This window comes from Lissotriton vulgaris, chromosome 1_1, assembly GCF_964263255.1.
Source record: "Lissotriton vulgaris chromosome 1_1, aLisVul1.2, whole genome shotgun sequence".
Classification (NCBI taxonomy): Eukaryota; Metazoa; Chordata; class Amphibia; order Caudata; family Salamandridae; genus Lissotriton; species Lissotriton vulgaris.
Window position 1 is genome coordinate 1825634987 of NC_141685.1, and position 18763 is coordinate 1825653749.

Genomic DNA, 18763 nt, shown 5'->3' on the forward strand with positions numbered 1-18763 from the left:
CGGCGTGTGTACGAGTCGTATGGAGACGGCTCCGGATGCGATTCGTACAGACGGTAATTTTTCCGGATCGGAATCGGCCCCACAGTGTACTGTTCTAGGGATTTGCTAGTAAATCAAATATACCAACAATGGAAAGCCAATCATAACACAATTTACAGTAGGCGCACTTTCACTTTAGCCCTGAATAGCAGTGAAAAAGTGTACAGAGACATTAAACTAGCAACGACAAAGTCAAAAACAGGAGGCCAAAAAGCAAAATAAGTAAGGGGATATCTGCCAAAAATGACAAGTTTAACACAGAGAGACCAGGAAAGATTCCCTTCAAGCACTACACTTAGGCCGGCAGAGATTACATCTGCTGGTGTGAGTGGAGGATCACCTATACCACCCAGGCAGAGGAAAGTAAACCACATTTAAACATGGTCATCATGCCAGCTATGCTTTTCCCTCCAGGCAGCTTAAGCCATCACAGTGGGAGCCACCCTGGGAGAAATCTCTGTATTACAAATTACATGGTGCAAGGGCAGCTTGGTGTAATAGGTGCTGCAGCTTGTGGGTACTTCAAATCAACTCCCAAGCTCGGAGTACATTTCTAGTACCCACATAACAAATGTCGCTTATGTAATGGAAGCTTTCTCTCAGCACACCAGGGGCTGTTCTCTGAAGTTCATTGTAAGACAATTATAGTTTACGTAGAATTCTTGCATAGAGTTGGTGTGCTACAAATGGTGGTGGATTAACAAACCTAAATTTAGCAAATTGTCACATTGCTTACATGACACTCACAATGGCTGGGCTGGTGGTGGCTCTGCTGCCGGGAATGCCATCCTGCTCCATTCTTCTAGCACGATGGAGGAATGCAGAGAAGAGCCAAGGGGACTTCTGATCTTTTTTTGAGGAAGTCCCATTGCTGTACACAATTAGTTTTTTTAATGAATTGTTATTTAATGGGGTGCATAGCATTGTACTTGTCATTTCTTTACATCTCAGGAGCTTTTAATACAGTGTAGTACTAAGATGTGTATTAGTATCTATCTCCTATCACACCTTATTAGCAGAGGTCACATGAGTTCATTAAGCAACCTGTGGTTCACTGTGGTTGGTTTGTTTTCTCTTGTTTGTTGTGGGAACATGGACTGTAAGTTCATAGCATAGAAGGTATGTGGATTACTGCGTGCAATTCAAATTTGTATTACAAATTCAAAAGGCGATGTGTGATTCTTGCAGTACACAATACATTGTATCTGGTATACATTTGAAAACTATATAATCTTTTTCTCCTAAAGTTCTCTCATTAATTTTAAATCATGGTTTGCTAAGGGAGTACTACAGTTCTCACATATTAACTACACAGAAAAAAATGTATATTTGTACTTACCGATTCAGATAAACTGTGATGTTTACCATGGGCTCTTGCAGTCTGCAATGAATACAAGAAACATGAAATTTCAAAAGTATAGAATAAATGAAATAGCACTGGGTGTAGCTGTGATCTACCATATCCATCCAGCAATACAGGTCCATAATTTTGGGTTCTATGGTAAAGTTGTTTCTACACTATGCAAACAGTCTGTATGCAGTGATTGCTAAATACCCAATTAACAAGCTACAGATGGCTCAGAATACTGGAACTAGAATGCCATAGGGATGTGTAAATTCAAACATCTGACAGAATATCGACATCAAAAATATTGACGTTAAAAATATCGGAGGCAGAATATCGATGCCAAGAATATGGAAATCATATCTAATTCATGGTAAGTACAAAAATATCGAAAAAAAATATTGTTGTCAAAAATATTGTTGTTAAAAATATCGTTTTTTTATGTTTAACAATAATGTGAAATTAAATAAATAAAATATATATTTAAAATAAACATAGTTAAAATATGTTTAAAATGATAAGTGATACATATAATGTAAAAAAAATATACAACATAATATATATGCTTACTTAATAATATTTACAATTAATTAATATAATAGCTTATAAATTGTTAAAAAACAGTTTATAAATTATAAATACATACACATACAACAATAATATAAATTAAAATATCAAAACTATATATAACAAATAAAAATGTTTTAAAATAAATTATACACTACATTAACTAAAACAGTAAATATTGGATAGTGTGGGGGTAACAATTACTATTATCACTCCAGCGAGTGCAAAAGTAGGGAAAGTGTTGGATAGCGTAAGGGTAAAAATTACTATTCAACTCCAGCGAGTGCAACAGTAGGGAAAGTGTTGGATAGCGTAGGGGTAAAAATTACTATTCAACTTCAGAGGGTGCAACAGTAAGGAAAGTGCTGGATAGTGTAGGGGTTAAAATTACTATTCTAACTCCAGAGGGTGCACCAGTAGGGAAAGTGTTAGATAGCGTAGGGGTAAAAATTACTATTCCAACTCCAGAGAGTGCAACAGTAGGGAAAGTGTTGGATAGCATATGGGTTAAAATACTTTACTAATAATTAGAATATTTTTTTTAATAAATAATAATTTAAATATTAAATAACAATAAAGTAATTAACAATACCAATAAATAATTACAAATAATTACCAATTAATAATTAAGTAACAATTAAATTAATGATAAAAACAATTAAATAACAATTATTGAAAATTAGAATGAAGTAAAACTAATTAATTTTCAAAAGCAAGAAACAATCATTATATATTTTTTACCAATTAATAATTAATTAACATTAAAGTATTGATAAATACCAATACATTATAATTAATCAAATGTAATTTCTAATAATAAATAATTAATGAACAATACATTAATTTCCATAAAACAGTATTAATTATTACAACGTTATTACCAATTAATATTTAATTAACAATAAATTAATTATCAACACTCAATAATAAAATAATTACTTAATTACAGTTAAATTGCTTCCCACCCTATTGCCCTATAACCTCACAACACACTTCAATAATAAATTAATACACTTAATATACTTACCAATTAATACATTAATTAAAATGAATTACCAATTAATACAAATTAATTACCAATTAATAACTACTTAATATAAAATAATTATCAATACAAATAATTAAGTTTGACCTTTACAAGTAACATCAGTCCACCCCTACGCGGATCATCTACGCATGAAGCGAAACTGCAGCGAGGCTAGCTCTCTTAAGCAAGCTCAAACTGATTTAACAGTAAGAATCAAAGAGTGACGCTATATATACAGCTAGTTTTGGACCAGGCATTGGTGAAAGTAGATGGGATACTTAGAGAAGACATATTATTCAAAGAGTAAGAAAAAGGAGTGAAGCTATTGAAAAGTGAAAAGGCACAGAAAGTGAGGATGATAAACCTATACAATGCCTATCATACAAGGGTGATGGACTGCATGAATAGGCACTGGCATCTGGTAGAAGGGGACTCAGTGCTGAATACTCTAGTTTCCCGCAAACCGCTCATCTCATTTAGGCGAGCCATGTCCATGAGGCAACAACTGGTGAAAAATAGCAGAGAAATAGTTGAAACAGAGAGTTGGTTGAAGGCCAGTCCAGGTTTTAACAAATGCTTTAAATGCAAGGCATGCAGACATGGGATTAACAAAAAGAAAATTCAACTACCATTGTTTAACAAACATGGAAAATTCCACACTTTTCCTACTGTAAAAGCGACCATGTGGTGTAGGTCCTCCAGTACACTTGCCCCAGGCACTATGCAGGGAGTACAATCCACATGGTCCATGTCAGGATCCTACAGTACCTTAGGCCAGTGAAGAACGAAGATAAGTCATACCCTGTTGCCCGCCACATAAATGATATCCATGCTGGAAGAGTTTTTTTTTTTGTTTGTTTTTTTTTATTCACCAAGCAGTAATCACCTTTTCAGCAATAAATCTTACAATGCAATATATGTGCAGTTTACATTACATTCGTTAGCATATTATAAATAACAGTTATCAACATTTTTACATCACGTCGTTGTCAACAGCCGTCTACCAAACAGTACCATAGGTGTCTTTTTGCTCCTGTTAGTTTTCCATTATGATAACTCGTTAGGCTCTCATTACCCATAGTCATTATATTGACATGTCCAGTGAGGCTAGGGTTCATTCCTCCAGTCCATATCCCTAGGTGATCTTAGTTTTCCCTCCCTCTTGTACCTCTGAGGGGTCTACTGATTGCTGTTGCAAGTAGTCTACATATTGCAAGTAGTCTTTCGGTCTAGATGCCAGCGGCAGATCTTCCTCATATGTATTCAGTGTTTATCTGCAATATGATAAGTCAGACAGTCGGTCTTTGAACCTGGGTGGTCGCTTGCTACCCCATTTCATGGCAATACGTCTTTTCGCCAATAACAGCGCCACCGCCGCCAATTTACGCCGCCTAAATTGCTTAATCTTATACATTCCTAACAGACAGGTAGTGGGCATGTTAGGGAGTGGTTCAGATAGCATTTGGGATATCGCCTCCGTCACCTCCCGCCAATAAGCCTCCAGGCTTCCCCGCCCATGTAAGCCTTTGCTGCACTGCGCGCAGTCTTGTAAAAAATGACGCGTGAGCCATATTGGTATGTTCCAGAACAGGTATAGGAACCGGGGTAACACCACCATTTTCTGGAGTGCTATACGGTCCGCTATTGACAGAGGCAGTTTAATCCATCTATTAATTTGGTCCTCAAGCTTGTCCACTGCCACTCCATAATTTTCCCTAACAACCGTTTCTGGATCCCTGTGCACCCAGACTCCTAAGTACTTTACTGGGTCTGAGCTCCGTTTCAGTGGGTAATCCATTTAGGGTTCGAGTGTCGCCGGTGTTAAGGGGATCACTACAGATTTATCCCAGTTGATATTGAGACCTGAGTATTGTTCGAATTTGATATACTCCCTAATCAGCGGGTTTAGGTTCGTGCCCGGCCGTCTGACATACAGAACCATATCCTGCGCATAGAGCGATATGCTCACAGGGCGTAAGCTAAACTGGAGTGCCGTTTCTTGGTGATTCTGTCTGATTTTACAGGCTAGCGGCTCCAACGTGAGTGCAAAGAGGATCGGTGACAGCAGACATCCCTGCCTTGTCCCTCGGCTTATCACAAACTGCTGTGAGGTATGCCCATTAATGCGCACTGTGGCTCTAGGTTCCGCGTAGAGCAGCGCTATCCATTTCAAGAAGGCTCGCGGAAAGCCCATCCTGGATAGTACTGTCATCATGAAATCCCACTCCACCGAGTCGAAGGCTTTAGCCGCGTCAAGTAACGCGGCAACTGCCGGTAGCTCAGGGTTCAGGCTGTGGTACATTGCAAATATAGTTCTTATGTTTTGGGTTGTGGAGCGCGTGGGTATAAACCCCGCCTGGTCTGGGAGTTTCAGCATCTTCAACAGTAGTTGCAGTCTGGTTGCTAAAATTTTGGCGAGTATTTTTACGCCTGTGTTGATAAGGAAGAGAGGGCGGTAAGATTCACAACGTGTGGGGTCTTTGCCCGGCTTTGGGAGTGCTATCAGCAGTGCCTCACGCAACGTGGGTGGGAGAGCGCCTTCTTCATATGCGTCTTCTAGCATCTGTGCTAGCCACGGGATCAGAAGGTCCCCGTATTCCTTATAGAACTCCCCAGGGAGTCCATCCAGCCCCACGGCTTTGTTATTTGGCAGCGAAGCTATCGCCTCTTTAAATTCCTCCTCCATTATATGGTGTTCCAGACACTCCCTGTGTGAGTCCGAGAGCCATGCGAGGCCCACATCGTCTAGGTAATCGTGAATGTTCGGTGATGCATGCGCTGTTTTAGTAGTGTATAGCGTGGAATAGTATGTGCGAAACTGTTCCAGTATGGAGGGGGTATCATAAAACCGACCATGTTGTTCGTCTGTAATTTGCACTATCAGGGAAGTGTTCTTTAGTGGTTTGATAGTTCGTGACAAGGTCCTGCCTGGTCTCCCTCCCTCTCCGTACGCTCTAGCTCTATGCTGCTTGGAAAGATATTGTACCTCTGTGTCAGCGTATTCATGATACTTGTTCAGTTTATTTCGTATATCCGCTAATATAGAACTCTGTAGGGTGTCAGCGTATTCCAGCTCTAGAGTCCGAATATCCCTCTCTACCATCAGCAACTGCTGTCTGATATCCCTTAATATGCCTGCATGCTTATTTATACAATGCCCCCTTATGGTCACCTTGAAGGCTTCCCACAAAGTTTTGTAGCTCTTTACCGTGCCCCCATTTATCTGGAAAAACTCTACTATGGCCTGTCTCAAGTCCTCCAGGAAAACCTGATCCTGCAGTGCTGACCGCCTAAGTCGCCAAGTGAACTGTCTTGGGGTATGAGTGGGTATGGCCATCACCAGCTTCACAGGGGAGTGATCGGACAGGGTTTTAGGTAGATGTTCCACCTCCGTGACCCACGTCCCCGCTTCGTGTGTGATCAACCAATAATCTATTCTTGACCAGTAGTTGTGTGTTAGTGAAGTGCATGTGCCCCCCTTCCTCCCTGGGTGTCTCAGTCGCCACACATCTATCATAGCCCACTCGTGCATGCCCTCAAGGAGAGATCGTGCTGCGCGCCTCCCATGTTTGTCAGTCCCAGTAGCTCTATCCAGCATTGGGTCTAAACAGGTATTGAAGTCACCGTCCCACACTACTTAATTCGGGTGTTTTTTCGCGGAGTTTGATCCAGAGACTATCATAAAATTCTGGATCGTCTACATTGGGACCATAGGACGTGATTATTGTAAGATCAGTTCCACCAAAATCTCCCCTCAATATTATATAGCGCCCCTGATCGTCCGTGATTGTACGATGAAGTATAAAGGGGATGTTGCCTTTTACCAATGTCATTACGCCTCTGGCGTAGTTTGAATAGGATGATGCCACCCTGTATTGGGCCCATCTATACCCTATCTTGTTTTCCCTCCGGGGTACAGTGTGAGTCTCCTGGATGCATGCAATGTCTATCTTGGGTCTATCTAGATATGCAAGTCTTTCCTAATTTTACGTGGGTCCTGTAAGCCTCTCACATTCCATGACATAAGAGTGAGTGTCCTAACCTGGTGCGCCATGATCATCTAATGCAACCCAGTAATATTGGGCAGATTTTGCATTATGGCCTAAGTGTGACGTTCTGTCAACGCGTGAACTGCTAGTGGTGGTGTCAGCTACTGCTTGGCGGTTTTTAACTTTTTCCCCCCTGACCCTCCCCCAGCCACTTTGTCTCAAATCCCCGGACAAAGACATCTTCCCTCCGCCTCCCTGTCTCCCTGTTCTCATACAAGTGTGGTGCTCACAAGTGGGCAAGAACTGCCTGGCCGTAGCCTCTCCTTCACCTAAGGTGCCTGGGTGGGGAGGCTTCATTTTCAACATGGAAGTGCACTGCGGCTGTGGACGGCACTCCCAACTCGAACTCAACTTAGGCTAGTGGTATCGAACACTAGGCGTATTGTAACAAACTAACACATAAACAGAATAAACAGCGTGTCTTCGTATAATGCAACATGTCCTGTATTCCACTTATCTGAGTCATATGTCATCAACTCGGGGATCACAGGATATGGAAAGCACACTGCGTCCGGCTGCACCAATTTCTTTCGCCGGCCCGGGGCACAACTACCCTGTACGTGCGGTGCAGATTGTCAAAAGAGTCCCCAAGCAAGTTGTGATAGGTTGCTATCTTCCGCTGTGTCTTCGTCCTTTAGTGCTGGCCACATCATGCTACATCCGACATGGGCCCCTGGTCCTGTTGTCTGTCCCTCGGCGATCTCCTGCGGTCTCCTTTTGGCTTCCTCAGTTGCAGATATTTCGACACAGCTTTGGGATCGTTGAATATTTTTGTAGTTCCATCATCCGTGACCTTTAACCGAGCCGGATACAACATAGCATATTGGATCTGCAAATCATAGAGTTTCTGCTTAACCTGCATGTATCTCTTACGTTCTTCCTGGACAGTTTGAGTGAAGTCAGGGTACAGTGAAATATCCATTCCCTGATGCTTCAGGGACCCTAGTTCACGTGCCTTGCGCAATGCGGCGTCGCAATCTCGATAGTTTAATATTTTTGCGATGATGGGTCGCGGTCTGGAGCCCACTGGTGGTTTTGGGGCTAGAGATCTAAGGGCTCGTTCGATCAGGAAGACTTCTGAGAACGTGTCTCTACCCATCAGGGTTATTAGTAGGTTTTCCACGTACTGCTCCATTGGGCCGATGTTGGTGGTTTCCGCAATTCCCATAATGCGTATGTTACTTCTAGACCTAGCCTCCAAATCTTCCGTCTTGGCTGTCAGTGCAGCTAGCTGCTTATCTACACCTGATTGTTTCGCAGAGATTTGGGTATTCGCGTCTTCCACCTCCGATATCCTGCACTCCGCCATATCGATCCTCTCTGTATGCCTGTCCAATCTTTCTGACATTCGATCGGCCCTGTGAGTGAGGTTGTCAATTTTACCATCAATGTTTGTAAGAGCCGTTTGGATCGTTTGGAACATCGACTGTATATTATCCGTCGCAATGTCTTCTGCTGGTGGCGCAGATTGAGTGGCTGACTGGTGACCGTCGCCGTTTTGTTCTTGCTGTTTCTTCGCTTGATCAAAATTGATCTTTGGCTGGTTTCTATCCGGTTTGCCCATCTTGGTGCCGCGCTGTGTCGTTCCACGGTGTGCTGCTGGTTCGCATCTCTTCGTGTCTTATCGTTTGATTATGCCCGGGTAAGTATGACCGCCTGTGCCAGGGTCGTGCTCTGCAGTGTCACACGCCGCGCTATCAAGGGCCCCGAGCGATCCGGAGGAAGCGGCCAGCTTATGACATCGCCAGAGTTCTTGAATTGTACCAGGTACCCACCCGAGTGATATGGAGGGTCTCACCCGCTCTACTTGTCCTCGCCGCCCCGGGTCTCTCCAGGCGCCACAGCCAGGGTTTCACCGGTGATGGGGCACCCAACCGGCCCGTGGCTGACTCCCCCGCAGTGTTTTTATTTCCCAGATCCTCTCCTGTGGGGTCCGTACTGCAGCACCCGGGTCTCTATCAGAGGTCACCTCAGGCCCCCAGGCCTCCCAGCATGTCGCAATTTTTCGCGCGGCCGTGCAGTGCCCCACACGGCCAGGCCAGGGGGGGGGCCTGACCCGCAGTCTCTTACTGGTGTTCCGCCGGCTATGGGCAATGGGCTCCGTGACTCGTTCCGCAGGTATTACCCTGGTCCTCGCGCGGTAGCGGTAGGCGGGGCCTCGCCAGTCTGGGCGACGTGCTGTACGTGTCGGATCAGCTCCGTACTGCAGTCCGGTGCGCCGCGTATGCCTTCCTCCCCTAGGTCTCACCCAGCTGCCGAGGTCGCAGTGTGCTCGTAGTGCCTAGGTTCGTGCCAATTCTTGCACCGAGTGTTATTGATGCATTAGGCGTATGGGTGCGTTCGGTCCAAGGTGCGGTGGTCGTTCCGCTTGTGCAGGATCAGGATGATAAAGGTGGGCCCGCAAAGGAGCTCACTCAATGTGCGGCTATTTCTCTCCGTGGCAGGCTCCGCCCCCCCATGCTGGAAGAGTTGAAGATCTAAAATATTTTGTAGTGGGTTCTGCCCCCAAAAATAGACGAGGTGGGAATCGTGAAGGCAAGCTTAGGCAGCTAGAATCCCTATACATACTTATGTTTTATTGTAAGACACCTAGAGGCCTAAACTCTGAAGAAGATATTTATGTCCACCTTGAATAAGATTAACGCAAATATGACCAATCCTTTAAGTAGAAGAATGAAATCCAAGAAACAAAAGAAATTCATGAATCATGATATCCATGTTTGTACACTGTTTTAATGTCTTTTTTATCTGATTTATCACTGAGGTGGGAAAAAACTTTTATGTAAACAACTTATTCTTAAGAATAGGTCCCAATGTTGTTTTCTCTTTTTATATGGATTGTATTAAGAAGTTAGGTAAAAATGCTATTAGAGCAATTAGAATACACAGGAAATGTTGCTAATGTTATGCCCAGGTCAGATGGATTGCAATTGGAAAAAGTTTCCTTATGCACTTGACTTTATGTCAAATTCATAAATATTTTCCAGCCATGCTTTTGCACTTTATAAGAAATGATATGCATGGAAGGGCTTGCACTTTATCATATAAGAAACCATACAGCATTTTATCTTACAATTAGCACTATGTTATGCGATATGGTCTTGTGTTTAGTTTATTCTTTATATTTTATTGGTTCTTCTAAAGTAGAAGCATCTGCATTCTATCCAAAGTCAAATTTGGGGGCGTGTCCAAGATGGTGACCGCATAGGACGTGCTTTGCGGTCGCTCCGGCCCGCCGAGTACTATAGCTCTTCAATCGCACTCAATCCATCGTCCTTGGAGGCGGGGGACACTCACACTGTTTGTCCGGCATTCAGCCACTGCCCTTTGAGTGCTAGACATCCACTGCGACCTCGCCAAGTGCAGAAAAGGGCTGCATGGTTGCCGAGCACGGAGCACCGGCGAAGGAGCCCAACTGCGCAAGTTCACTGTGGAGTGGCCTAGGACTAGAGTTCGGGACCGTCCCAGCTGTCGAGGCCTGCCCGCAGCCTCTTTGAGACATACCTCGCCCCCTGGGGGCTCAAAGTATTTACCAGTGCGCTACTCCCCCACCGTGGAGAAGGTTCTGCCATCGTAGGCACGGCCTGCAGTGCTGTCCCGCAAGAGAAGGCTAAGACAGCGACGCAGCCTTGAAAAGCCCTGATGACTGCAGCATAGTACCCCCGCAGTGCCTCACCTGATTCCGGCGGTTTATCGGTGGGGGCGGGTGGGCTACACGGAGACTGCGGTTGGTGCTGCGCCCCCCTGCTGTTCCCTGTAGCCGCCTGAGACCGTCTGCATCGAGGCGGGGGTCAGTGCCTGCGGGCCAACGTTAACTGAGGAAGCGGGGATGCCCGCCACTCCCTCAGGGCCTTGTCTGAAGTGGCGCCTGGTCCTGGGCCCACCCCTCATCAGGCCTGCTTATTTCACCCCCTTGCTGACTCCCTTCTACAGAACCTGATCTCCCGCTGCGCAGGATCACTCCTTGAGAGCAGCCTTGCATATGGGCCCGATCTATTGCGGGGACATCATCGCGCCAGCTGCAGGGGGGACCTCTCGGACTTGGAGGGACACATGCGAGGGGCCTGCTGATCTTCTGCACAGGGGGCACAGTGGGGAGAGTGCTGCATATGGTTGAAGCGGCTGAGGAGAAGGTAACTCAAGCATGCGGTGAAGCGCACCCCGCCCCACGGCTCTGAAACTTACTGCGATTTGTCTGCACAGCTGAACAGTAAGTCGGCTGTAACTTGCGCTGTTGTTTCCACAGGGGAGAGGTAGGCCCTGAAGCTTTTCATCTGAGCACCCGGCGGCTGCGTCTACACGCAAACCACACAGGCCTGCAGGCAGGATCTACGAGTTCCCCTACAGGAACAGCGACCAGCTCTGCCCCAATAGCAGAGCACTTAATCTCTCCATGCCGAGGGCCTTGTCCATTCACCCCCAGCGCTCATCCCATCCAACTCGTACGTTTTACCGGGGCCTCTGGCGTCACTTGGTGGATTTAGGCCCCCATGGTGTCAGGGCGGCCTAGGAAGGATCGCTCAGTAAAAGATGTGCTACAGGCCAAGACCGCGAGTCAGGGCTCAGAGACGGCGGCAGGGGCAACAAACGGAGCAGATGCACTGGCCACAAAGGTCTTCATGACCTCGCTCTTCTCAGCACTTAAGGAGGATCTTCTGGAACTTAAGGACCAACTGGCAGTGGATCTCTGTGAGGCCTGCCACGATGTCTCAGAGATAGGAGACGGGGTTGCGACGTTGGAGGAGCACCAAATTGGGCGCGACAAAGAACTTGAAATGATGCAATAGGAAATTCTCCTTCACAAAGAGCAGCATGTTGAACTACAGGGGCAGGCGGAGGACTCTGAGAACCGCTCCCGCTGCAACAACGTGCGTCTCTGCGGAGTGCAACAAGGAGTGGAGGAAGGTGATATTGGGGAATGTGTCCAAGCCTTTTTTCGACATATCCTAGGCCCGGAACACACAACTGAGATCCAAATTGATTGAGTGCACCGGATTGGCTTGTACCGGAATAATAATGCGCCTCCACCAGACATCCTAGCTTGTATTCACAATCATCAACTGAAAGAACTTATCCTAAGCAAAGCCAGAGACTCGCACCCTCTACAATTCCGCAGCCTTACTCCAACGCTTTATCAAGACCTCTCTGTGGTCGCATTGTTCAAACTGCAAGAATTCCGGCCCATCGCTCAACACCTGAGGGAAGACCACCTATTAGAATATGACCAGATGGACGAAACGCGCAGAACTAGAGGCTGCAGTTAAAGAATTAGAGGCCCTACATTAACGCACGGGTGCTCCCTGAATAATGCTGCATCTGGAGTAAGAGCACCTTAAGCTCCGCCGTCTTGATCTAGACCGAGCTGAACATGCAGCTTTGCAGTTCATACCGGCCGATATCTTTACTGAATATATAGATGCCAAATTGTTCTCTAGTATACTAGCACACAGGCTAGACCCCCATATGCTGGGCCTTGTTGACCCAGACCAGTCCGGTGTCATCCCAGGAAGGCAATGTGAGGACAATACCAAACTTTTTTTCACCTAATTGATAAGGTGCACCGGTCAAAAGAAGAAGCCCTTCTTCTAGCAATTGATGCGGAGAAGGCATTTGATCGTGTGCATTCGCCGTACCTCTTCGCGACTCTCGAGCGCTTTGGTCTGGGATCACGGCTCCGACACTGGATTGCAAGCATTTACAGCGCACCTCAGGCGGCTGTTTGGATCAATGGCGTAATCTCTGATCACTTTGAAGTAGGGCGAGGAACACAGCAGGGTTGCCCCCTTTCCCCCCTGCTTTTCACCCTATATATGGAGCCTTTGGCCCAGCAACTCTGAGACAACCCCCTTGCGCGGGGCATCCCATTTGGCTTAGACCAGCACCTCATTAGTTTATACTCAGACAACCTTATTTTTTCGGGGGCACACCCTCTGTCCTCTCTGCCAACTATTGTGGATGACCTCCAGACATTTAGTCAGTTCTCCGGCTTTAAAATCAACATGCAGAAGCCACAAGTACTCAATCTCATTGCTAATCAACTGATGGTGGAGACTCTCCAGAATCGCTTTGCCTTTGACTGGGTGTTGGAAAGAATGACATACCTGAGGCTGGTCCTCCACAAAAGTCTTGCGAAAACTGCAGAGGTGAACTACTCGGCCTTAATAACACGGATCTGCACAGACATACACCGATGGCGTCGCCTTCCTATGACTTAATTTGGGAGACTGTCCGCGGTTAAAATTAATGTATTTATTTATTTATTTATTTAACTTATAAAGCGCACTGTCACCTTGCAGGCATCCTGGCGCTGACTGGCTCAAAAAGGGCGGACAAGTGTCGGGCAGGGCGTGACCTATCAGAAAGTTACTTGGGAAACAGCCAGGTTTTTATCTTTCTCCTAAACAGGAGAAGTGCTGTGATTTGCCTAATCTCGAACGGGAGCAGATTCCATAGTTTAGCAGCAGCCACCTCAAAGGTTCTGCCCCCTGCTCTAGCCTTCCTAAATCTAGGTACCTTCACCAACCTAGCCGTCGAAGATCGAAGCAGCCTGGTTGGTGTGTACCAAGCAAATTTCGATTACAGGGACACAGGTCCGATTCCATGGAGACCCCAGAAAACCAGGCAGAGGGCCTTGAATTGTATCCTCTGTCGCATAGGTAGCCAGTGCAGTTTCGCAAGGGCAGTCGGCCCATATGCTCTTCTAGGAAGCCCCAGGGCCAACCTAGCAGCCGCTGATTGCATCCTTTGGAGCCTATCCAACAGAAACTCAGGGGACCCCAGCAGAAGTGCATTGCAATAATCCAGCCTACTGAGGATTGTGCACCTTGCCACTTGAGCATGTGCCTGAGATGGTAAAAGTGGCAAGACTTTCCTCAGGGACCGTAGAATGGCAAAGCAGCAGGAGGTCGTTTTTTTGACATGAGTCTCCATACTGAGCTTTTGATCAAGCATGACCCCTAAGTTCCGGACTGAATCCACAGGCCGAACTTTAGTTGCTGTTTCAGGAGGCCAAAAGTTTTCTGGAAACGGACGGGAGATCTTATTCCCAGCGCTAAAGAGCACCTCTGTCTTACCAGCATTAAACTGAAGGGAGTTATCCTTTAGCCACCGTGACGCATCCCACAGACAGTTGTGGAAGACCTCCACAGATGTCGATTCCTCTCCCTCAAAGGAGAGGATCATCTGCGTATCATCAGCATAGTTTACAGTCTTGATGTTATAAGTTTTAATAAGCAAGATCAAAGGTCTTAGATACAGATTAAAGAGTATGGGACTGATTGCTGAGCCCTGTGGGACCCCATGAGGCACCTGAGTAAAAGCCGATTGGACGGGGGTCAAAGACACCGCCGGCTGCCTATCCTGCAAAAATGATCGAAACCACATCAAAGCGCTACCTCTCACCCCAGCCTCAGATAACCGGTTCAACAAGATCTTATGGTTGACCGTGTCAAAGGCGGCAGACATGTCTAGCAGGATCAGAAAGGCTGCCTGTCCCCTGTCTGCACGCCTCTGAAGCTCGTCCATGGCGGTGACCAAGGCTGTTTCGGTCCAGTGAGCTGGCTGGAAACCAAATTGATCATCCTCTAGTAAATGATACTGTTCCAGGTTTATGGAGAGGGAAGCACTGACCAGACGCTCTACAGCTTTGGCTGGGAAATGCAGCAGAGAAATGGGTCTATAATTTTTGGAGCAATCCGGGTCTAAAGAGGGCTTTTTCAACAGGGGAGATATCACCGCCTGTTTCCACTGGGCTGGGACAGTACCAGTAGCAAGGGATTGGTTGCAGATTAGGCCGAGTGTAGGAAATAGTTCCTCCTCATACTCCTTCCAAATTTTGTGTGGTACGGGGTCCAAAGGAGACCCGGAGGAGATTCCCCTAGCCAGCCCACTAAATGCGTCTTCCTGTCCACCAGGTCTGGTATCATGAAGGAAGCCGGTCTCAGGGGAAACCTCCAAATCCTCAATAATTTGCTCAATTTTCTCTTTAAAGAATTTGACAAGGTTCTCAAAAAGTTCTTGAGATGGCACAATGGCGTTCTTGGAACATTCAGGATTAGTAAGGCTATTTAATATATTAAAAATACTCCTGGAGCTATTAGTAGCATTACAAATCAGGGATGAATAATAGTCTGCCTTAGATTTCCTAATTAGACTCTTATATTCCAAGACTTTGCTTTTCCATACCGCCCTAGATGCTTTCTCATATTCCCGCCTCCATCTTCTTTCTGCCTGTTTACAGTCCTGCTTCAGGTTTTTCAACGTGTCATTAAACCAGGGGGCAGAAACATTCCCCTTGCAACTGCGTGTTTTTAGGGGAGCATGAGCACCCAACACAGTCGTGATCCCCGAGCAGAGTGAGGCATAATTTTCCTCAACCTGCTTATCCAAGCCAAAGGACTTTCTCACATTAAACACCCCATCAGAGGATTTCGAGCGCGCAAGAGCCCTCCAGTCTCTGCACAGAAATTCCTTGGTAGTCAGTGGAGCCCTGGTGTGAGCACCCTTAGTATTTACAAAAAATTTGACGAGGGAGTGGTCTGTCCAATCCATGGGCAGGGTTTCCCTCATAGCCGGCAGGTCGGGAGCCACAAACACCAAATCTAGGAGGTTTCCCGCCTTATGGGTAGCTCCCATGACCTGCTGAGAAAGGCCAAAGCTTTCACAAGACTGAAGTAGGCTAAGAAGACCCAAGTCAAGGGAGCCATTGCGCCAAAGATTGAAATCCCCCAAAATAACCAGCTTGTGGTGTGAAGCTGCAATGTTAGTCAGGGTGGCTAAAAGCGCTTGTTGCTGCTGAATGCTAAAAGCCCCCGGCGGTCTATAACATAGCACACCAGTAAAAATAATCCTGTAGTGGATCCGGATAGATAGACCCAACAGCTCCGTTCCAACAGCCGGGTCTAGATCAATGATATTAATTCTGCAAGTTGCTTTAAAGATAACTCCTACCCCCCCACCCCTCCAATTAGGCCTAGGGAGATGTAAAAATTCAAACCCAGGAGGGCAAGCGCAGCCAGGATCAACCAGACAGTCAGAGTGAGTCCACATTCCCGTCATAAACAGGACATCCAAATCGTGTGTCTCAATCATCAACTGGATCTCTACACTATGCTTTGGCAGGGACCTCACATTCAGAAGCCCACATTTCAACAGATATCAGAAAGAAAGTCTGCTCGTGGGTAAGCTGTATGCAACAGTCTGAATGTTCCTTTGTCTGCGTGGAGCTTATCAATCTATATGGGCATCTCTCTTGAGCAAGGGGGGCCGGATAGCTGTTGATCAATCTCTAAGGGGCCAAAACAGGCAGCGTAACTGGCGCTGGGTGCTTCCTTGGCGCGGACGGGCGCAGACGGGCTTGCCTTTGGCACGCCTTCGGCACGCCAAAGGTGCGCCCGCTGCGCCCGCCCGCTGCGCGGACGAGATGATGCCATCCTTATATCCAATGTTGAAGAGGGTGGGATGCGGCCAGCAACTGGACCACAGCCCTTTCCTCCGCCCAGTATGGCGGCTGTCAGCACTCTCTCCTACAGCGTCAGCACGTAGTCTGCTGCGCTGAGAGAAGGGATGTAATCGGCAATGAGGCTGCAATGAGGCTGCTAATATTAAAACTTTCCCAAATTAAAATGAAAATGGCAAAAACAAGATTACAAATGCACACTTTTTAAAAGGCACGCTAGCCTCCGGCTTTCCGCCTCAGAGGTGAGCCCAGTCAAAATCAGCGCGCTCGCGCTAAGATGAGATTTAAATACCTTGGGAGGGCGGGATGCGGCCAGCAATTGGACCGCAGCCCTTTCCTCCGCCCAGTATGGCGGCTGTCAGCACTCGCTCCTATAGCGTCAGCACGTAGTCTGCTGCGCTGGGAGAAGGGATGTAATCAGCAATGAGGCTGCAATGAGGCTGCTAATATTAACACTTTCCCAAATTAAAACGAAAATGCCAAAAACAAAATTACAAATGAACACTTTTTAAAAGGCACACTAGCCTCCAGCTTTCCGCCTCAGAGGTGAGCCCAGTCAAAATCAGCGCGCTCGCGCTACGATGAGATTTAAATACCTTGGGAGGGCGGGATGCGGCCAGCAACTGGACCGCAGCCGCGTGCTCTTTATTTATTCCAAACACAAATATTTGAACCCCCGCCACATGCCCTGCGACAGATACAATCGGCAATTGAAGGGTTTGTCTGGGGCCCGATTGTGCCGCGATTACAGAAAACTCAGCTTCAACAACCTAGGAAATATGGGGGTTTACCCTTCCCTAATATCACTCAATACTTCCACGCCTCGCATAAACATTATTTGGTGGAGTGGAATCGACTCATGACTGAGAAATATTGGGTATTCCTGGACCAGACAGTAGCGGGCCCTCACATTTGGCGAGATACCTGGATGCCGAGACCCGCCTGCGCTTGGGGCCTCTATCTCTCACCCGTCATGAGTCCCACAATGCTCTCATGGGACAGGGTCTCTCAGAGGGCCAACCTGACCACATTCCCCTCTCCCTTGACCCGCTTTTCTCAAACCCCGCCTTTCAGCTGGGGATGAACAATGGGGCGACCACACGTTAGATTGAAGGGGGCTGTAAGTGCTTTGGGCATCTATTTGACCTTCGGGGCCTTATCCCCTTTAAGGAACTCTAATCAGACTATAATCTGTCCGATTTTTATTTGCACTCCCAGATGACACACTGGATCTCTGGGGCCAAGACACGATCCCGTGCATCGATGTTGCTATTTGAGAAACAGATAATTGGCAAAAAGGACCACAAACGCCTTATCTCGGAAATATACTCCTTCCTTACCACAGCCCTTCCTAGGGCTCGCACTTCCGGACAGAAACGCTGGGTGACAGAATTTGGGCGCGCACTATATGACAAGGAATGGGAGGATGATTTTTATCGGGCACACCCCACCACGTACTCCTCGAGCCACACGGAATTAGCTTTTATGATCACGACATACTGGTACTATGCCCCTGATAGGATCTCCAAATGGCAACCCCAATGTGAAGGTCTCTGTTGGCGGGGACGCGGTAGTCCCGGGACTCTTCTCCACCTACTCTGGCACTGCCCAAAACTAACCCATTACTAGGAGCAGATATTAGACGACATTGATCTGGCCTTCAACACCTCCATACCCCAGGTCCCTGTGTACACCCTCTTAGGCCTCCCCAATGCGATAACCTTTCCCCTGCGCTCGCTTAGGGGGAGGCAAATGGCGCTTGCATTGAACGCTGCACTCAGGGTTATACTGACAAGGTGGAATTTGGACAAGATACCGGAGCATATACACTGAATACACAGCTATGAAATCTCTTAGTGACGGAGAAGCTCCCTAGGGCAGCAGCAGGGAAGAGTAAAGACTATGCCAAAACCTGGGCCCCTTTCTTAGCTTTTCTCGCCACGGAATTTCGAGAATTGATATGCCCGCAATACCTCCGCATCCTAAAATTGGTCCCTGACGACACCACTATCATCCCATAAGAATGCGTATTACTGGTCCCCTTCCACTCCCTGACATGGTGGTTCTGCGGTAACATACAGGGCACATGAGCTGACATCTACCCTTCCTTTGATTGGCTCACTGTGGAGAAGGGGTGGGGAGGGAGAGGGTTATGTTTTGATTTCTTTATCATTTCACTTTATTTTTTGTTCTGTTCAGTGTTTACATTTGGAATACTACTCAGTGTCTACCGCCACAAGGGGTCGCAATGCGGCTCCCGTGGCCTCTTGCTTCTCAAA

The 18763-nt window shown here is 46.8% G+C and overlaps 1 protein-coding gene across 2 annotated transcripts in view; it reads right to left on the minus strand.

The window, feature by feature from the left end:
- DRAM1 (DNA damage regulated autophagy modulator 1) overlaps positions 1 to 18763 on the minus strand; it is a 303166-nt gene that overhangs the window by 36462 nt on the left and 247941 nt on the right. Inside the window, exon 6 of one of the 2 annotated variants that reach the window (XM_086919254.1) lies at positions 1379 to 1420. The exons of the other annotated variant lie outside the window; for it this stretch is intronic. Coding sequence (XP_086775380.1) covers positions 1379 to 1420 — 42 coding nt within the window. The remainder of the gene's footprint in view (positions 1 to 1378; positions 1421 to 18763) is intronic. 2 annotated transcript variants of the gene reach the window in all.